General features: G+C 38.6%; 1 protein-coding gene across 1 annotated transcript in view; it reads right to left on the bottom strand.

Annotated features, from left to right (window-relative positions):
* Nucleotides 1-584: 584 nt before the first annotated feature.
* Nucleotides 585-17,071, bottom strand: part of LOC132129573 (PR domain zinc finger protein 5-like) — a 95,505-nt gene continuing 79,018 nt past the window's right edge. Inside the window, exons 15-16 of the mRNA XM_059541206.1 lie at nt 11,914-12,018; nt 585-1,412 (exon numbers count right to left, since the gene is read on the bottom strand). Of these exons, the coding sequence (XP_059397189.1) occupies nt 1,248-1,412; nt 11,914-12,018 (270 nt within the window). The 3' untranslated portion in view covers nt 585-1,247. The remainder of the gene's footprint in view (nt 1,413-11,913; nt 12,019-17,071) is intronic.

Below are 17,071 nucleotides of genomic sequence, written 5' to 3'. Positions count from 1 at the left end.
TCCAATAGAAGTAGAGCATATGGAGACGGAGGAAAGTCTCTTCGCAGGTCACATCCTACTTCAAAAATGCGCGGAAACTTTAGTTCCAGAGTACAAAATGGAGGAGCTCCAACACAAGGCGGTGGTACTCCCCACACTCGCGCCGGACAACTTCACTCCGGATAGGGTGAACCCAGTGCCGACGACTTTTGAGGGATTTATTGAGGGAAAAGTCTTAGTTAATAGTGAATATGTGTTCCCTTATCAAAAACTATTGATCCTACACAAGGAGTAAAAGTTTTGTTCCTAGAGTTCAGAAGCAGAATTTGTGAATTTGGCTCTGGATCTCTGACTTAAAGAGTAATTTCTTTGCTATCCAAACCCACACAGAGGCTTTAATTATCCTATAACCAGTGGTAACCAGATTTAGAGAACAATCATTAACCAAGCATGTCTAATCAAGGATCAGAGCACATCCGATTCCTCCAACCATTTACCAAGAATCAAATGTTAATAATTAACTAAAAGCAAATGTGATCAGGGCAGAAGCACTGTCTTGTGTATCCCACAGAGAACTGCAACATGTCTCCTGCAGATGGACGGGGCAGGGTCGGGACAAATGTTTATTTAACAAAAACATAAACAACAGACTGAGCAGATTAGTGATATCAGTGATTAAATCGTTCACTTATCAAAACGAAAATGCAAACTTAGATGTTAACACAACATGGTAATCTTTCAATCAAATACAAACCTCGTGTGAACCCAAACGCTTAAAATATAAAATGATAAATATTGGATAATACAGTTAAATGCAAACCAACAAACTTTACTCTCAACAAGGATGTAGAAAATTGGTATGCCATGTTCTTTGGTCACGCAACATCTCTTAACATTTCTGAAAAACATCTAAATCTGATATTTACATACAAAAGGACAAACATGAACAGAGAAATGAAATGGATCAATATGATGGCTATACTTTGCTCTGTACAATTGCACATTTTCATGCTTTCCTCCTATTTGGATATGAACCCCCAGCCATAATTAAATGCCATTTAATGAGTCCAATCAGTCTGATAAAGTGTTAAATGTCTGAAGGAACTAAAGCGGTTCTGTACATGTAGATAATACAGATCTTTGGAAGGAGCATGGACACTTAAGCTTGTGAAAATGTCTGTTGTTTGTACCCTGTGTATGTATGTGTTCTTTGTATACTGGTTTTATATATGGCTTGAGTGGATGTGAATATGTTTGTGCATGACTGTCTATCCCTCTGTCTCTCCGTGGACGTTCTCCATGTGGACTTTGAGGTAGTCGTTGCGGGTGAACTTCTTGTGGCACAGGGAGCATTCAGCCATGGGTCTGTTGGGATTATGGGTCAGTTTGTGTCTGATCAACATCTTCTTCAAACTAAACGACAGGTCACACACCTAGAAATACACAAACACACAAAGAATAAACAATAATTCAATGGTTTCCTCATTGAAAAAATAAATAAATAAAAATAATAATATATTTAATATATATTTTCGTAAACATAAACTGAAACTAACACAAACTATTGGTCAAATCAAAACATTTATTTTCGTAAACTGGAATAATAATAATAATAATAAAAAATCACAATAAATGAAAAACGAAACGAAACTAACAACAGTTACTGAAATAAAATGTTAATTAGCGAAAATTAATAAACGTTTTCGTTATTAATAAGCTATTTACTGTGTGCGGAAAATCTGGCCTGTGGCTGTTTAGGGAAATGCCTGTTCGCGCGTGAAGCTGATGAGGCGATTAACCGCTCAGTGAAGGACTGTAACCTTGAACACATCGCTAATGCTGTTAATCCTAAGCAGCTGATCATAAAGGATGCGTCTGTGGCAGTGAAATGGAAAATAACACAGGTTATGAGACAGAAGTTGAACTTTAAACTTGAGCGCTGCATTTTTAGTTTCTTGTGTGAGACACTGGTGCAACAGCAAAACAAGACCGTCAAGCACAAAAAAAAACAAAAAAACTTTATTGTAGCCTACTTCTACTGTATGTTTGAGATGTCATATTTTCACAAAGGGTTGGCAGGCTGAAATGTGCTGTTATTATCTTTGTTTTTAATATTATCATCCATGTGGAGACACATTTCCCCACAATGTAGAGAATACCAGGACAACACACACACACACGCACACACACACACACACACACACACACACACACTGTACACAAACAGACAGACACACAATTTCATCTTTAATATGAATTAGTTTGTCTGAAGTTTTTACTTGTATATATATAAATTGCATTTATTTTTTTATTTATTTGTTGTTTAATCTCATACCATTATTTTATTTTTATTATTAAGAGTTAACTAATCTGTGCAAAAAAAAAAACTTTGATGAAATTAAATGTCTTGCTTTCGTCTTCACTGGAAGTGTTCTGTTTGCTCTACTAAACTATTACTAACTTTTGCTCTACTAACAACTAATAAAATAATATAATATGATTACTAAAACTGAAACTAAAACTAAATAAAATTAAATAAAAACTATATAGAAATGTGTTTGCAAAATAAAAAAACTAAAACTAACAAAACCATTGATGAAACTAAACTGAAATTTAAAACAAAATTGAGAATGATATTTAAATAAAAACTAATTTAAAAATGCAAAACTATCATAACCTTGTGACAAACATAAGGTTAACTGCAAGGTAGTTGGCTAGCACTCCAACTTGTCACTATTGAAAGAGACAAAAATGTCCATGAATAGTAATTAGGCAAAGGCAGTTAAAACAAAACAAAACAATAAAACCATTAAAATATCAAGTAAATAAGTATTGTGATACTTGGTTCCACAGTGACACTCTTGTCCCAAAAATTATTTCTATACCATGATACTCAATATGTTGTCCCACGGCGAGTAATTTTTATCTGTTGCACCTACACAAAATTTGAGGGGTTCCCCCACCTGCCAAATCCCACTTTAACCACTGTATATATATATAAACAAATAAAAATGTTTATATTTTTCATACCTGCAGGCTTACATTGAAGAAAGGTATTCAGAGACTAGGGGCCCTATCATACACCTGGCACAATGTGATGCAAGTGTGTTTGCTAGTTTTAGTCCAATGCCGTTTGCATTTTCCTTTCCAGCGCCATGTCGTTTAATTAGCAAATGCATTTGCGCCCATTTGTGGGCCCATGGGCATGCTGGTCCAAAAAAGAGGTGTGTTCAGGCGCATTGCTATTTTAAGGAGCTGAAAATAGACTGTGCAATAGACCAACTCAACCTGGTCTAAAGTCAATGGCACAATATTTTTTTGTTATTTAAAGAGCGCGTTGGTAGAAAATGCGCCTCTGGGCGGGTCCACAGTGCGCATTAACTTTGCTTATTACACAGAGGGATGCGCATCACACAAACTTGCCAAATATAAAAACAAAAGGATTACAGTGTAAACGAATATTATTGTGTAGGCTACATAAATATAAAAATGTAATGATGGATAGTCATTGCATGTTTTAGAATTAAGCTACCTATTTGCAATTCAGCCTATTACTACTTATAATGATGAATGAAATTGGCTAATTAATTGAACAATCATGCCAATACACACACATATATATATATTAACTGACTCATCGCTCTGAGCTTTGGTGGATGCAACCGGTTCTTTTGTTCATTATCTGGCTCGGCATTCATCTCTCTCTTCACAGCAGTTCAGTCAGTGTACTGTTTGAGTAAATGAATTACTTCGGGATTATGGGTTTGTTTGTACTCAGAGGGAGTGTCAGCCACATTAAAAAAGTTAACAGCTTAAGTCATTTGTGGATTAATGCGTATTGGAGACGCGAACCGTTTAAAACGATTCAGTTCAATTTGGTAAAAAGGTAATCTGGTTCAAAAAGATCCGGTTACATCGAATGATTCGTTCGCGAACCGGATATCACAAACTGCTTTGTTTTGAACTCTCTCGCACAACAGAACCGGAAGAGAAGACAATGCCTAATAAAGTCTATTTTTGCTATTTTTGGACCAAAATGTCGGTCCGCCATGGCGCGAGCACATCTCGCTCTTAATGAATGGGAATGGGAGATGACACTCTGATTGAACGTTACGCCATTACTAATTAAGAGAATAGGGACAACCCATTCCAGAAATGCGCCCAGGCGCATGGACCGTTTTTCCGTCATTACAATAGCAAAAGTGGATTTGGACACACCCAGAGTGCACCAGTGTCATGCGCTTTACACTTTGAGATTAGATCATTAAAATAGGGTCCTAAAATATCATTGAGATATGAAATAAAGGCCACTGGAGTGAGCTGTTGGCTTAAACTAGTAATCATTCACCAAGAAACCATCCTGAAACCATTTAGCAACACGCTAACAAGCACTTCAGCCACTACATAAGCAATGGCCTGGCAAACCTACACTGTGGCCGTGACTTTGGTAGGACAGGACATAATAAATTAGACTAGTAGCCGTAAGTGGATTTATGTTACATAACCAATGAAAAAGATCCATGAGAGGATGGTTTTTATTTTGGCATTTCACATGTTGTGAAACAGCTTTGGTTTACAGACTTCATGCTGTTATGTTTCGTGTGTTAGTGTGACTTCATGCCCTGTGACCGCAAAGAGGATGTGAAGGCAATGCTCAATACATCAGAGTAGACACACAAACAACCAATAACTGAAGAAATAAAAACACAACCAAAGAACTGCAAGCCAGGGAGAAATCTTCTAAAGTTTGCCACATGCTATTGGTTCAGACACACACACACACACAGCAGAACCACTGGACACAACACTGCCAACAAAACAGACACTCAGAAACAGCCAGTTAGCAAAGTGAAGCCAAACCAAGCAGTAAATCGGATTGAGTTAAATCCTGCAGTCTGAGCAGAGGCTTGGTGCCACGACACACACACACACACACACACACACACACACACACACACACACACACACACACACACACACACACACACACACACACACACACACACACACACACACACACACACACACACTCACTCACTCACTCACTCACTCACTCAAATATGCATCACAAATGGCACACAAATCAATTTCACATGATAAATCAACTTGATCTCTCCAAGAACACACAATATTCTTCATCTCCAAGAATAGACAGTGAGAGATATTTTTTTTTAAACAGCATGAAAAAGCACTTAATGCCGTGATAGACGACTTATTAGTTTCGGTCTCTCACTGTCACATGAAGTGGACATGTTGTTGTAAAAACGCTGCTACAGAGATGCTAAACTATTACTATATACTATTGTTCCAAATAAAAACAAAACAAAAAATTCTCTTATGCTCACCAGTGCTGCACTTGTTTGATTAAAATGCAGTCAAAACATTAATATTGTGAAATATTATTTCAATTTAAAGCGACACTTTTCTATGTGAATATATTGTTTAATGTATTTTCCTGTGATCCGCATCTGTATTTTCAGCATCATTCCTCCAGTCTTCAGTGTCACATGACTCTTCAGAAATCATTCTAATATACTGATTTACTTCTCAAAAAACATCTTTTGAATGGTAGTGTATTTTGGGGGTGAACTGTTTTAACAACTGTTACTGGGACATACAATGAATCAAAGTCATATATTAGATTTCAGTCATACTGCACATCACAACATGTAAGTGGATGCTTGTGCGCTCGCTATATTGGTTTTCACATGTTTTACGAGTCAGCTATTCTGACAAACAAAGGCTAACAAATCTTCACAGATTCTCATTGCTTGCATGGTCATGAAAAGTGTTAAAAAATCCAAACTTTTTTTCATGTTATTATTTTTGCCTTCTGGTCAGTACTTGCATTCATCTCAGGGCTCTCGGAGCAGTGTGCATGCTAAACACACCCAGAGCCTCTCAGACGTCCACAGCACATGCGGTGCGGTTCAGATCTAAAGCTCTTTGTGAACACAACACGCTCTGGTTTAATTCCGTTACACAACAGCCTCTACAAGACACCATACAAAGGTTGCGAGTTCAAGTTTCGGGGCGGCAGGAATTGTAGTTGGGGGAGTGAATTTACAGTGCTCTCTCCTCCTTCAATACCATGACTGAGGTGCTCTTGAGCAAGACATTGAACCCCCAACTGCTCCCCGGGCTGCCCACTGCTCCGGGTGTGTGTTCACGGTGTGTGTGCACTTTGGATGGGTTAAACGCAGAGCATAAATTCTGAGTATGGGTCACCATACTTGGCTGAATGTCACATCACTTTTTTTTTTTCCGTCACTTTCTTTAGTAAATCTAAAACACCATCACTCACAATCTAAAACAGAATAACAAGATCTGAGCCGATTTCTTAGGCCAAAAATGTGGCAATAAAAGGTTGAAGTGTTCAAATCCTCGTTTTGACACAAAATTGTGTGTTCTTTAACTTCAACGGGAGCCGTGAAAGACAGGCATGACCACCCCACAGACCACTTAAAATGCAGTCAAATATTAAAATAAAATGAATTTGGAGTATGGATAGTTTCTGGCACGCTGCACTTCAAAAATGCTGTGCATGAAAGAAGTCCCGGGATAATTTGCCATCATCAATGGAAGCCGTTCTAACAACTGTCATCAGAGCGCCAGATTTCAGATCAGATCACTCCAGGTTTAAAAGACTTGTCAAGTCAAAAGCAGAGAGAAAAAAACTGAGGAAACAGCCAATTTCATTCGCTTATACTCTTTAAAACAGTCAAAATAGAAAGACATGCTTGCAGTTTGCCATAGAAATGAAATGAATAGAGGGGGAATGTTTCTCATTTTCCTCAGCAAAGTGTGTGTGTGTGTGTGTGTGTGTTTAGATTTCTCAATAATCTCCTGAGGAGTGAGTTCACTGCTGGCAAAGTTGGAAGCTGCATATGTGTGAGTGTGTATCTTAATATAACTCTCTTAATTTACACAGGGCCTAAGAGAGAACACTAATAAAGCATTAAATTGTAGGTCTGATGTGAGGAATAGTAACAGCACTACTCTCCTCAACATTATTTGAGGAATCAATCACATCTGTAGCATAATTAAATCATACTTTTTGAAGTGAGGTGCGTTTCAATTAATGTACGTGCTCACACTTACAATTCATCTGACAGATGTATAAAAATATAAAACAGGCAGCTACTTAATAAAAAATATTTCTGGATTTCATTTTAATGGTTTAATTAAATGTTAAAAATATAAAATCATGTCTAATCAATTTAATTAATAAAACTGAAAAAACTGAATAATTTAATGTGATTTATACAATAAATGAACCCTATGAAATGTGTTTATTCTTCCTTTCTTTCTAGAAATACTGTGTTGTTTGTTCTATTTTGTTTTTTTCTAAATTTATGATTTAATGCACATTTATTATTTAAAAACAGTGGTAATCAAGTTAAAGTATAAAACATCATTTAATTCACATTTCAAAATGTAATCAAAAGAAAATGTAACAATTCCTGCACCTAAAAAACAAACAAACATGGTTTTAGATGTCCCAGGCTTCAAGGAAGTGCTAATCAGCAGTTAGATACTAGAACGCTTCTGTACAGTTCAGTCATGACAGCCCTCCGAGTGATTATTATTTTATCCAGCATTTATTGTAATGGGCATGAAATATACAAAAGCTTGATTTTGGCGGATGAGATCTTCTACGCTGCTGCTGCTGAGCAAATACAATTATTTGTTCAGCTTAGTTAAAAATAACAAAGGAAGCCTGCTGCAAGAAATGCATAACCCCCCAGCAGATCTCTACAGGTGGTGCTGGGGAGGAGGAGGGATAATATAAGCTTTCATAATCGTGCAATGTGCCGAACACAGGCTAGGATACAATGTATATGGATATGTGGATTAGGACATACTTCTGATTGGCTGATCATGACTGAACTATATATTTATAGTTACAAATTCTTTCTAATTTCTACTGACCTACACTTATAGTTTGAATGTGACAAAAATTAGAATAAATGAATAAGAATGTTAACTAACACATTCATTCATTCATGTATGTAAGTATGTTCTGAATTGGATCTGAATATTATTGTTATGAATTCCTTTGGCCTTCTGATATGGTGACAGCCCTACTGATGAATGCCCTTATGAATAATGCTTAGTAAGACCAGGAGTCAAAACTTTGAATTGCACTGGTTTTTATCATTATCGCTCATGAGTCACAGTGATCCGGTTCTTGTGTCAAACTCAGTGATCTGGCCTCGGTGGTTAACAGCTCACTGCAGGGGAAGATTATCGATGAAGAATGACTTCACTTTGGTCGGTCGTACACACAACACTGTCACATGACTTCAGAAGGCATGGGATTCTGATTCATATGAACCACATTTATTAGGGCCCGAGTACCAAGGTGCAAGGACCCTGTTGTATCTGTTTTGTTTATTAGGGCCCGAGCACCGATGGTGCGAGGACCCTATTGTATCTGCTCCGTTTATTATTATTATTCCACTTCTTCTTCTCCCAAATGAATCGCATTTTTTTTAGGGCTTAAACATGCTCAAAAAGTCCTGAAACTTTGCACACGCGTCAAACCTGGTGAACATTTACGTCTGATATAGGATTCAGAAGAGGGTGTGGCAAAATGGCTCGACAGCGCCACCTATACTAAGAAAATCAACAGCCTTCCAGCTATGTTTCACGTACATGCACGAAAATTGGCACACATAAGTAACACACCAATACCTACAAAAAAGACTCTTGGAGCAAAATTCTAAACCCAACAGGAAGTAGGTTATTTTTAATATTATGAGCAAATTTTGTGTAATTTTTGTCATTTCCATGCGTTGTATTTGAACGAACTCCTCCTAGAGATTTATTCAGATCAACACCAAATTTGGTATGCCTAATCTAAAGGCCTTTGCGATGTTAAATAGCGAAGATCTTTTTGTTTTTGTTGAAGGGCGTGTCCGTGGCGGCCTGGCGAATTTCGATGATTCGCCATGAAAAATGAAGTTGCTATAACTCAGACATACAATGTCCAATCTGCCCCAAACTTCAAATATTTGATAACACTTCGAACGTGAACAGATTGACATGCCCATATTCAGTTATAGTCATAGCGCCACCTATTGGCAACTAGTGTTGTCAAAAGACTACTAAAAAAATGAAAATGTCACGGTACCAGGTTTCTTTAAGTACCGGTAGTACCAAGGTCCCGTTCAAACCCGGTTCAGCACTATGATTTCCGCGAAGCAGAAAACGCGGACGGAATCTCAAAATCCAGTCATCAAAATGAAACTTACATTTTAATATGGACAATCACGGAATTTGTCAAAGTTAGCATAAATTAATCAAAATCAAATCTCCATATGGACCAGTATCTGTAAATGTTAAGCCGCAAAAGTTGGTTGAAATCTGCATCCTGCATGTTCTGCACGTTTCTGTGTAAATGAATGAATGGTTTGTTTACTACATAGGCTGAAGCGCATGATGCTTGCAATAATGAGGACATAAATACACAAACAACATCACCAGAACTGTTCTGAGTCACTTCACAAGCATTTTACCATTTCATTTGAGTAAAACCAGTGTCAATTTAAAGTTATTCACGGAAAACCGTCAAAACAGCCTCTACATTGCGAGTAAATCACTCACATATGTGAATAAATTTTACTCAGGGCGACTAAATTATGTCTATTGTTAGCCATTGGCTAATAAATTCTTTAGATATATTCTCAGATATATTTTCACTCGCTGAACACTGAGCGCTTCAGAGTTTTCTCTCCATCAAAGGATCTGTACTTTTCAATTCATCTCAATGGATGCACAGTACACCTGTATTTGCCTCTTTTACTGTCTATGGTATTTGCCGAACTGTAAACTCTGTGTCAAGGCGCACGACTCGCCGTCGCTTTGCTGATAGCTCTGTTTCTCACACATGCAAAGAGAGAGAGCGAGAGTCTTACCACGCTGAATCGACATGCTACATGTAAACTATATTCTTTGTTGTCTTCTCCTGTCAAAATAATGGACTTCATTTAGAATTATTCATATTTTCGAACAAGCAGAAGATATGCCGGTTTCTCCAGTAGTGGGCGGAGCTAATGCGCAAATGGCAATTTCATTGGCTGGCGCTAATCTATTACCGTCCCTGTTTTGATTTCAGCAAATCAGATTGACCGAACGCAGACAACGTGATTAATATTCATGAATCAGCAGCTCATCAATCCATAGTGCTTTGTATATTGCACAGTAGTATGGTAGTAGAATTAGTAGTATTATTATCTTTTAATAATAATTATTATGATCTATTACTATTTTTTTTTTTTTACAGAAAACCTCAATGAACAAAAATGTCTTAAGCATCACCACCAGTCTTAAGTTCAGATAAATGACAAATATGCATTCATTACAAATTCATTTTTACATAAAGGCATTGTGCTAGATATATTACTATTATTTTGTAAAATGTATGTGATACTGCTACTACTGTTAATTAAAAATTAATCACACAATATTTCTTCCATGCTTTAATTTTTATAGCAAATCCCCTTTATTTACCAAAAAATAAAATGTGTTTAAATTTCATAAATTAAAAGACAAATTAAATTTGGGTGAAACTTGTTTACTGTTTTTCATAATTATATTACTTGTAGAAGAACTTTAAACAAAATTGTAAATAAGTATAAAGAATGGCATTGGTTTTATTTTTAGTGATAATTTTTAATTAGCATATTTTTGTGTTTTGTTTTGGTACCGAAATTGTTTAGTTGTGAAGATCTTGAGTTTTCATTAAAAGGCGTGTGGGAATAAAAGATATTATAACTCATGCATAAAATGTCCGATCTTCCCCAAACTTCACATGTGTGAGAAGAGTCCTGGCCTGAACAGATCTGAAGGCCAATATTCCATCGGGTGTGGCAAAATAGCCATCTATAGCGCCACCTATACACTTTCAACGGAGTGCGCCTCGAGCTATGTTTCACGTACATGTACGAAAATCGGTACACTCATCTAACACACCAATTCCTACGAAAAAGTCTCTTGATACGAAATCCGAATCCCAACAGGAAGTCAGTTATTTAGAATTTTCTCTGCAAAATTGTTGTTGTTTTTGCCATTTTCAGGGGTTGAACTCCTCCTAGAGATTTATTCAGATCAACACCAAACTTGGTCAGTTAAATCTAAAGTCCTTATGGTACCTCTTTGTATCTTGAAAGCTCCTGTAGTCTTTCAATGTAATTGCAAGGAAACAAGTGACAGGTGCGTTTTTCACACAGGAAGGACATGAAAGTGAGTAAATGGTGACTTCTTAGTTGTTCCTCTATGAAAGTAAACATTGAATGAAGTTTGAACACTAATCTAAGCCCTGATTTGCTGGACCGTGTGTGTATCCTAAGAGCTGGAGACTATGACGCAGGATTCACCAATGGACACAAACATCTTTTCAGGGACTGTGAGAAGATAGAGAGGAGTTCAAAACTGCTGTGGTTTGGAGCTGATTGTGTGTGTCTTAAGGCGCTGAAGGGTCAGAGATGGGTCAGTTTGCACAGGGCGGTTTCGTCCTTGTGTCCGCGTGGCAGGACATCCTTCCACTGCGGCTTTGATACCACAGTAACAGCCTCACACTCACATAGACTCATGCAAACACAGCGTGAGTGTGTGCTGGTGTATGTGCCGTGAGGGCGTTCTGGTTCGTGGTCTGATGCGCGTCACGGTGCTGATTATGTGGACTCTGCGTGGGCCGCAGGGTTAAACTCAAGACCGGCTTTAGCTCTTCCAGCGGTCTTAGGCTAAACCCCTGCTGAACGTCACACACTACCCACAAGCCACCTCTCTCTCTCTGCTCTTCCATTGGGATGTGGCTGTGGTGCGTCAAGAGCGGTTGTGTGATAGTCAGCCATTATCAGACATAAAAAGAGCCTGTGCTTGTGTGTTAGAATGCAGCATTATGCAATGCGGTCTGCGTGTGTAACTCACGTCACACTGGAAGGGCTTCTCTCCAGTGTGTGTGCGCATGTGTTCATCCAGGCCACGCTTCTGACTGAAGGCCTTGTTGCACTCGCTGCATTTATATGGCTTTTCCTGAATGAGAGAGAGAGAGAGAGACAGTGAACACAGGAAAATCAGGTAATATTCTAATAATCACGTTCCTTCCAACAGCACAAATCGGCAACTTTGTATCATCATTTCACCCATGTAAGTATGACTTCACTGGTTATTCACGTGTTTTAAAACTCATAATTAAGATATGTGTGACTCCACTTGAAGGGCTGATAGTCTACAGGCAGGCGGCCCTTCAGACACAAGACTGGACCCTAATTAGGACTTTCCTAATTAGGATCTGAAGGCATGTGAGTGTGTAATAGTGAGTTCTGCTGGAGGGATTGACTGCAGTTATTGTGATTTTGAAGAGACTAATGAAGAGCTGATAGATTCAGAAAGAGAGTATAATTCCTCAGGCATGAACATACTGTACATCTAGAAACTAGAGATCCTTATTACACACACAAACACATAGACACACACACCAAAGATGGTCTGGGATAAACAAATGAAATGCCTATCATGTGTTACACACCTGGAACTCATTTTACATGGACACACGCATACATTTACTTACATAAGAGACTGAAAACACAGCACTGATGTCACACCACAAAAAACATGCATACATGCTGAATAAAACACACCTGGAACATACACACTTTTGACACACCAACCCATTTTAATCACTTAATAATTTATAATAATAATAATAATAATAATAATAATAATAATAATAATAATAATAATAATAATAATAATAATATACTAACAAATGTGGTGACCATTTTTAAATGCATCATTAAATATATATTTTTTCATAAATAGACTTTAAATCTGTGTTTAAAATATATATGTTTTGTAACATAAATGTCCTTACTTTCACGTTTACTCACTTCAAAGCACTGCTTAATAAAACTTACTGAACTTAAAAAGTGTACATACTGTATATTTTATATAAATATTTACTTTATGCATGAACCATTTTTTAAGGACCATTCTAACTGAAGCCAAGAAGTGTGTGACAGCAGATTTGTGTATTATAGATGGGATGTGGGATGTGTTGAGCAGAGTGGCGAACATGCATACATTGATAGTCCGCTAGGGCTGTGCAAAAAATCGAATGCGATTTTCATGCACATCTCATCAGTAAAGACGCTCCTGTAATTAGAAGTATATCTCCAGCACGTGCGTTCAGAAAAGGGTTGCCAGGTTTTGACAACAAATCTTGCCCAGTTGCTTCTTAAAACTAGTCCAAAACTAGCCCAATCGTGTTTCCAGGAGGGTCTCAGATAAAAATTGCTTCCCGGGGTTAATATATATTTTGTGGTAAAATTCGCATTTTAGGGGCTAAATATCACGTTATTGGTATTGGGGTTGATCAAACCGCGGACATAAAAAAAAAACAATCGCAGACTTGGCAACACTGGTTCAGGTGGAGCGGCAGTTACCACACAGAGCCGTAGTCTACTGACAACTAACACAAAATCGTTTTCAAAATCGACAAAGAATCGCCTGCGATTTTAACATTGATTTTGTGTAGATTGTCAGTGAATTACGGCTTGGTGTAGTAAATGCCAACCGGTGTTGCCAAGTCTGCGATTGTTTTTCATGTCCGCGGGTCAAAGTGACCCCAATACAAATATAGTGATATTTAGCCCCTAAAATACGAATTTTACTGAGGCAACCCTGCTAAAAAAAACGTATATTTTAACCCCGGGAAGCAATTTTTTATCGGGGAACCTTCTGGAAGCGCGATTGGGCTAGTTTTGGACTAGTTTTGAGAAGCAACTGGGCAGGATTTGTTGTGAAAACCTGGCAACCTTGATCTGAACGCACGTGCTGGAGATATACTTCTAATTACAGGAGCGTCTTTACTGATGAGATGTGCATGAAAATCGCATTCGATTTTTTGCACAGCCCTATAGTCCGCTCACACTTTCAACACCAAGCTGTCATGGGAATGGGTGGACATACATAGGAAGAGAGGATCCTGGGATATGCAGCAGGGCAAGGTGTGGTCACATTACACAGGATATGCAAGGTGCTGTGGATCAAGTGTTTTTGTTTGTCAGAGACAAATGTAATCAGTATGGGCCTGGGCCAGCGTGGACACGTGTGTTTGACAAAATGAGACAAAAAGATTTAGTGTAAGACAAGACTTCTGCTGTTTGTAGAGCAAAATACATCCAGCGTGTAGCTGAGAGGCTACATCACTGAATCAGATCAGCAGTAAAACTGTCAGCTGGGGCCGTGAGCAAAACAACCCCCACAAAATATGTAAAGGTCAAAAATCATGCACTACCAATACATTAGCACAGATGGACAATAGTGAATGGCCCATAATGCTTTGCAGCTTTGTCAGTATACCAATGTACCTTCTTCAGTCTGTTTTTAAAAGCATGTATCCTTTGCTGCCTGTGAACAAAAAATAAATAAAAATAAACGGATAAAAAAATCAGACTAACGGTTTAGGATGAGTTTGAAAAAGTAGGTTTTCAAAAATCTAAATGTAGGACAGGAAGTTTGGTCGATTATGGCAAAATTGGTATTGATGTTCTCGGCATGGTCATCAAGACCAGATAAATGACAATAGGCAAAACTAATCAATAGCTATTGGCATATTTTGAAATATTATTATGATTTTTGACCACAAGGTGGGATTGCACAAAAACGTTCAGTGCTTCAGACACATAACAAATTTTGTGATGATACGCCAATGCATTTGTAAAATGTATCATTTTACAAAAAAATTTTAAATGGGAAAATTGTTCAACTCAGTATGTCGCCTTGAATCTAAAAAAAAAAAAAATATTTTTTGGCAAAACTGTTCAGAAGTTAAATAAATAAATAACCATGTTGCACATCTCCTAACCTCTAGGCGGCACTGTGCTGAAACTGTTCAGGTACCCTGGAGTCATAATTGTTTTAACATACACCAAGTTTGGTTTGAATACGTTAAAGCCCAAAGTATACTTCAGCTGTCAGTGTTACGCAACAATCCACACACTGTCCACGGGATGCAATTAAGTGTCTGCTGACATTCACGCACACCATCCACATGCAGCCCAATTATTGTGACTGCTTAGACGATCCGCGTGAGGCGTGAAGTGAATGTTGAGACCGAACGAGTCAAGTAGGTGATACTGAGCATGTGTCGCTCTCATCCTTTCCCGCTCTTTCATGGTTGAACACTGTGAAAGCAGCTGAGCAAGAGATGGAATGGAACAAGTAAAGTGAAGTATACCTGGGCCTTAAAGGGTTAGTTCACCCAAAAATGAAAATTAGTCCATAAATGACTCATTCTCAAGTCATCCTACAGTAGGTGTATAAGACTTAGTTACAATACTAGTATAAAAAAAAAGTGTCTCACATTGCTCCGGGGGGTGAACAAAGGCCTCCTGTAGTGAATCAATGTTTTCACGAGCCTTACCGACGCATGTGCAGCGCTGACCCCATAAGTCTTCAGCCCAGAACTGATTCCGTGTACAACTGTTGGCGCAAGCTACATTAAAGTGATAATTAAATTTTGAATGTGGATATTTTTTCTTAGAAAAACACATCGATTTGCTACAGAAGGCCCTTGTTCACCCCCAAAGCCGTGTAAGACACTTTTTATTATGTATGGACGCTTTTTATTTAAATTCTTTTGGACTGATACACTTCAAAGAACTGAACTACAAAGAACTCGGCTCGGTGTTCATCTTCAGTTCTCTCTTCACAGCAGTTCAGTCAGTGTACTGTTTGAGTAAATGAATTACTCCGGGATATTGGTTTGTTTAAACTCAGAGGGAGTGTCAGCCACATTAAAAAAGTTAACAGCTTAAGTCATTTGTGGATTAATTCGTATTGGAGACGTGAACCGTTTAAAACGATTCAGTTCGATTTGGTGAACTGGTTCAAAAAGATCCGTTTACTTTGAATGATTCGTTCGCAAACCGGATATCACAAACTGCTTTGTTTTGAACTCTCTCTCACAACAGACACGGAAGAGAAGACAATGCTGAATAAAGTCGTAGTTTTTGCTATTTTTGGACCAATATGTATTTTCGATGCTTCAAAAAATTCTAACTGACCCTCTGATGTCACATGGACTACTTTGATGATGTTTTTCTTACCTTTCTGGACATGGACAGTAGACCGTACACAAAGTTTCAATCGAGGGACTGAGAGCTCTCGGACTAAATCTAAAATATCTTAAACTTTGTTCAGAAGATAAATGGGGGTCTTATGGGTTTGGAACGACATGAGGGTGAGTTATTAATGACATAATTTTGATTTTTGGTTGAACTTAAAGACAGACATGTCACAGAGTGTCGCCGCTCGTGCTCCCCCACGACGGGACCGAGGGCCTCAGCGACGCTCTGAGTCAGGGGCTTCTAGGGCTAAGTCCGATTTAAGATCTGTCATCGAAGCCCGGAAGTCCTCGACGAAAAGATCCTGACGCCAGGATCTTGAGGGTAGCCTCTACTGGGGTAGAGCGCGGTCCACCTCATTATACGGTGCCTGCCTCACCTGAGTGCCCTCAGGAGGTCAGTCTGCCAACCCTGCCAGAGTTTCAGGCCGCAGCGGCCTCCAGCGAGCACTACTTCCAGTTATTTCCGCCCGTGAGGGCAGCGGAGCTGGGATGCTCGCTGCCCCTTCGGGGGCCTCTTACACCAGAGGTCAGTCTCGAGAGACTGATTCCCTTAGTAGATTATTTAGCAGCGTGGAAACTACTGCCAAATGTATCTCAGTGGGTCCTGCGCACAATAGAAAGAGGCTATTGCATTCAGTTTGGTCATCCACCACCGAAGTTCAACGGGGTTACACCAACTGTGGTCGGCCCCCAGCAGGCTCTGGGTATGGAACAAGAAGTGAATACCCGATTAAGGAAGGAGGCCATTAAGGTGGTCCCTCCTCTATACAGGAAATCCGGGTTTTACAGCCGGTATTTCATAGTTCCAAAGAAGGATGGGGGGTTGCGTCCGATCTTAGACTTACGTCACCTGAACCGCTCAGTTATTCCACTGAAGTTCAAAATGCTCACTGTCAACCAGGTTGTAGCTCAAATCAGATCCGAGGACTGGTTTGTCACAATAGATCTCAAAGA

This window comes from Carassius carassius, chromosome 46 (assembly GCF_963082965.1).
Source record: "Carassius carassius chromosome 46, fCarCar2.1, whole genome shotgun sequence".
In the NCBI taxonomy this organism is placed as follows: domain Eukaryota; kingdom Metazoa; phylum Chordata; class Actinopteri; order Cypriniformes; family Cyprinidae; genus Carassius; species Carassius carassius.
The sequence above is the reverse complement of the archived record's forward strand: the minus strand, read 5'-3'. Positions and strand labels throughout refer to the sequence as shown.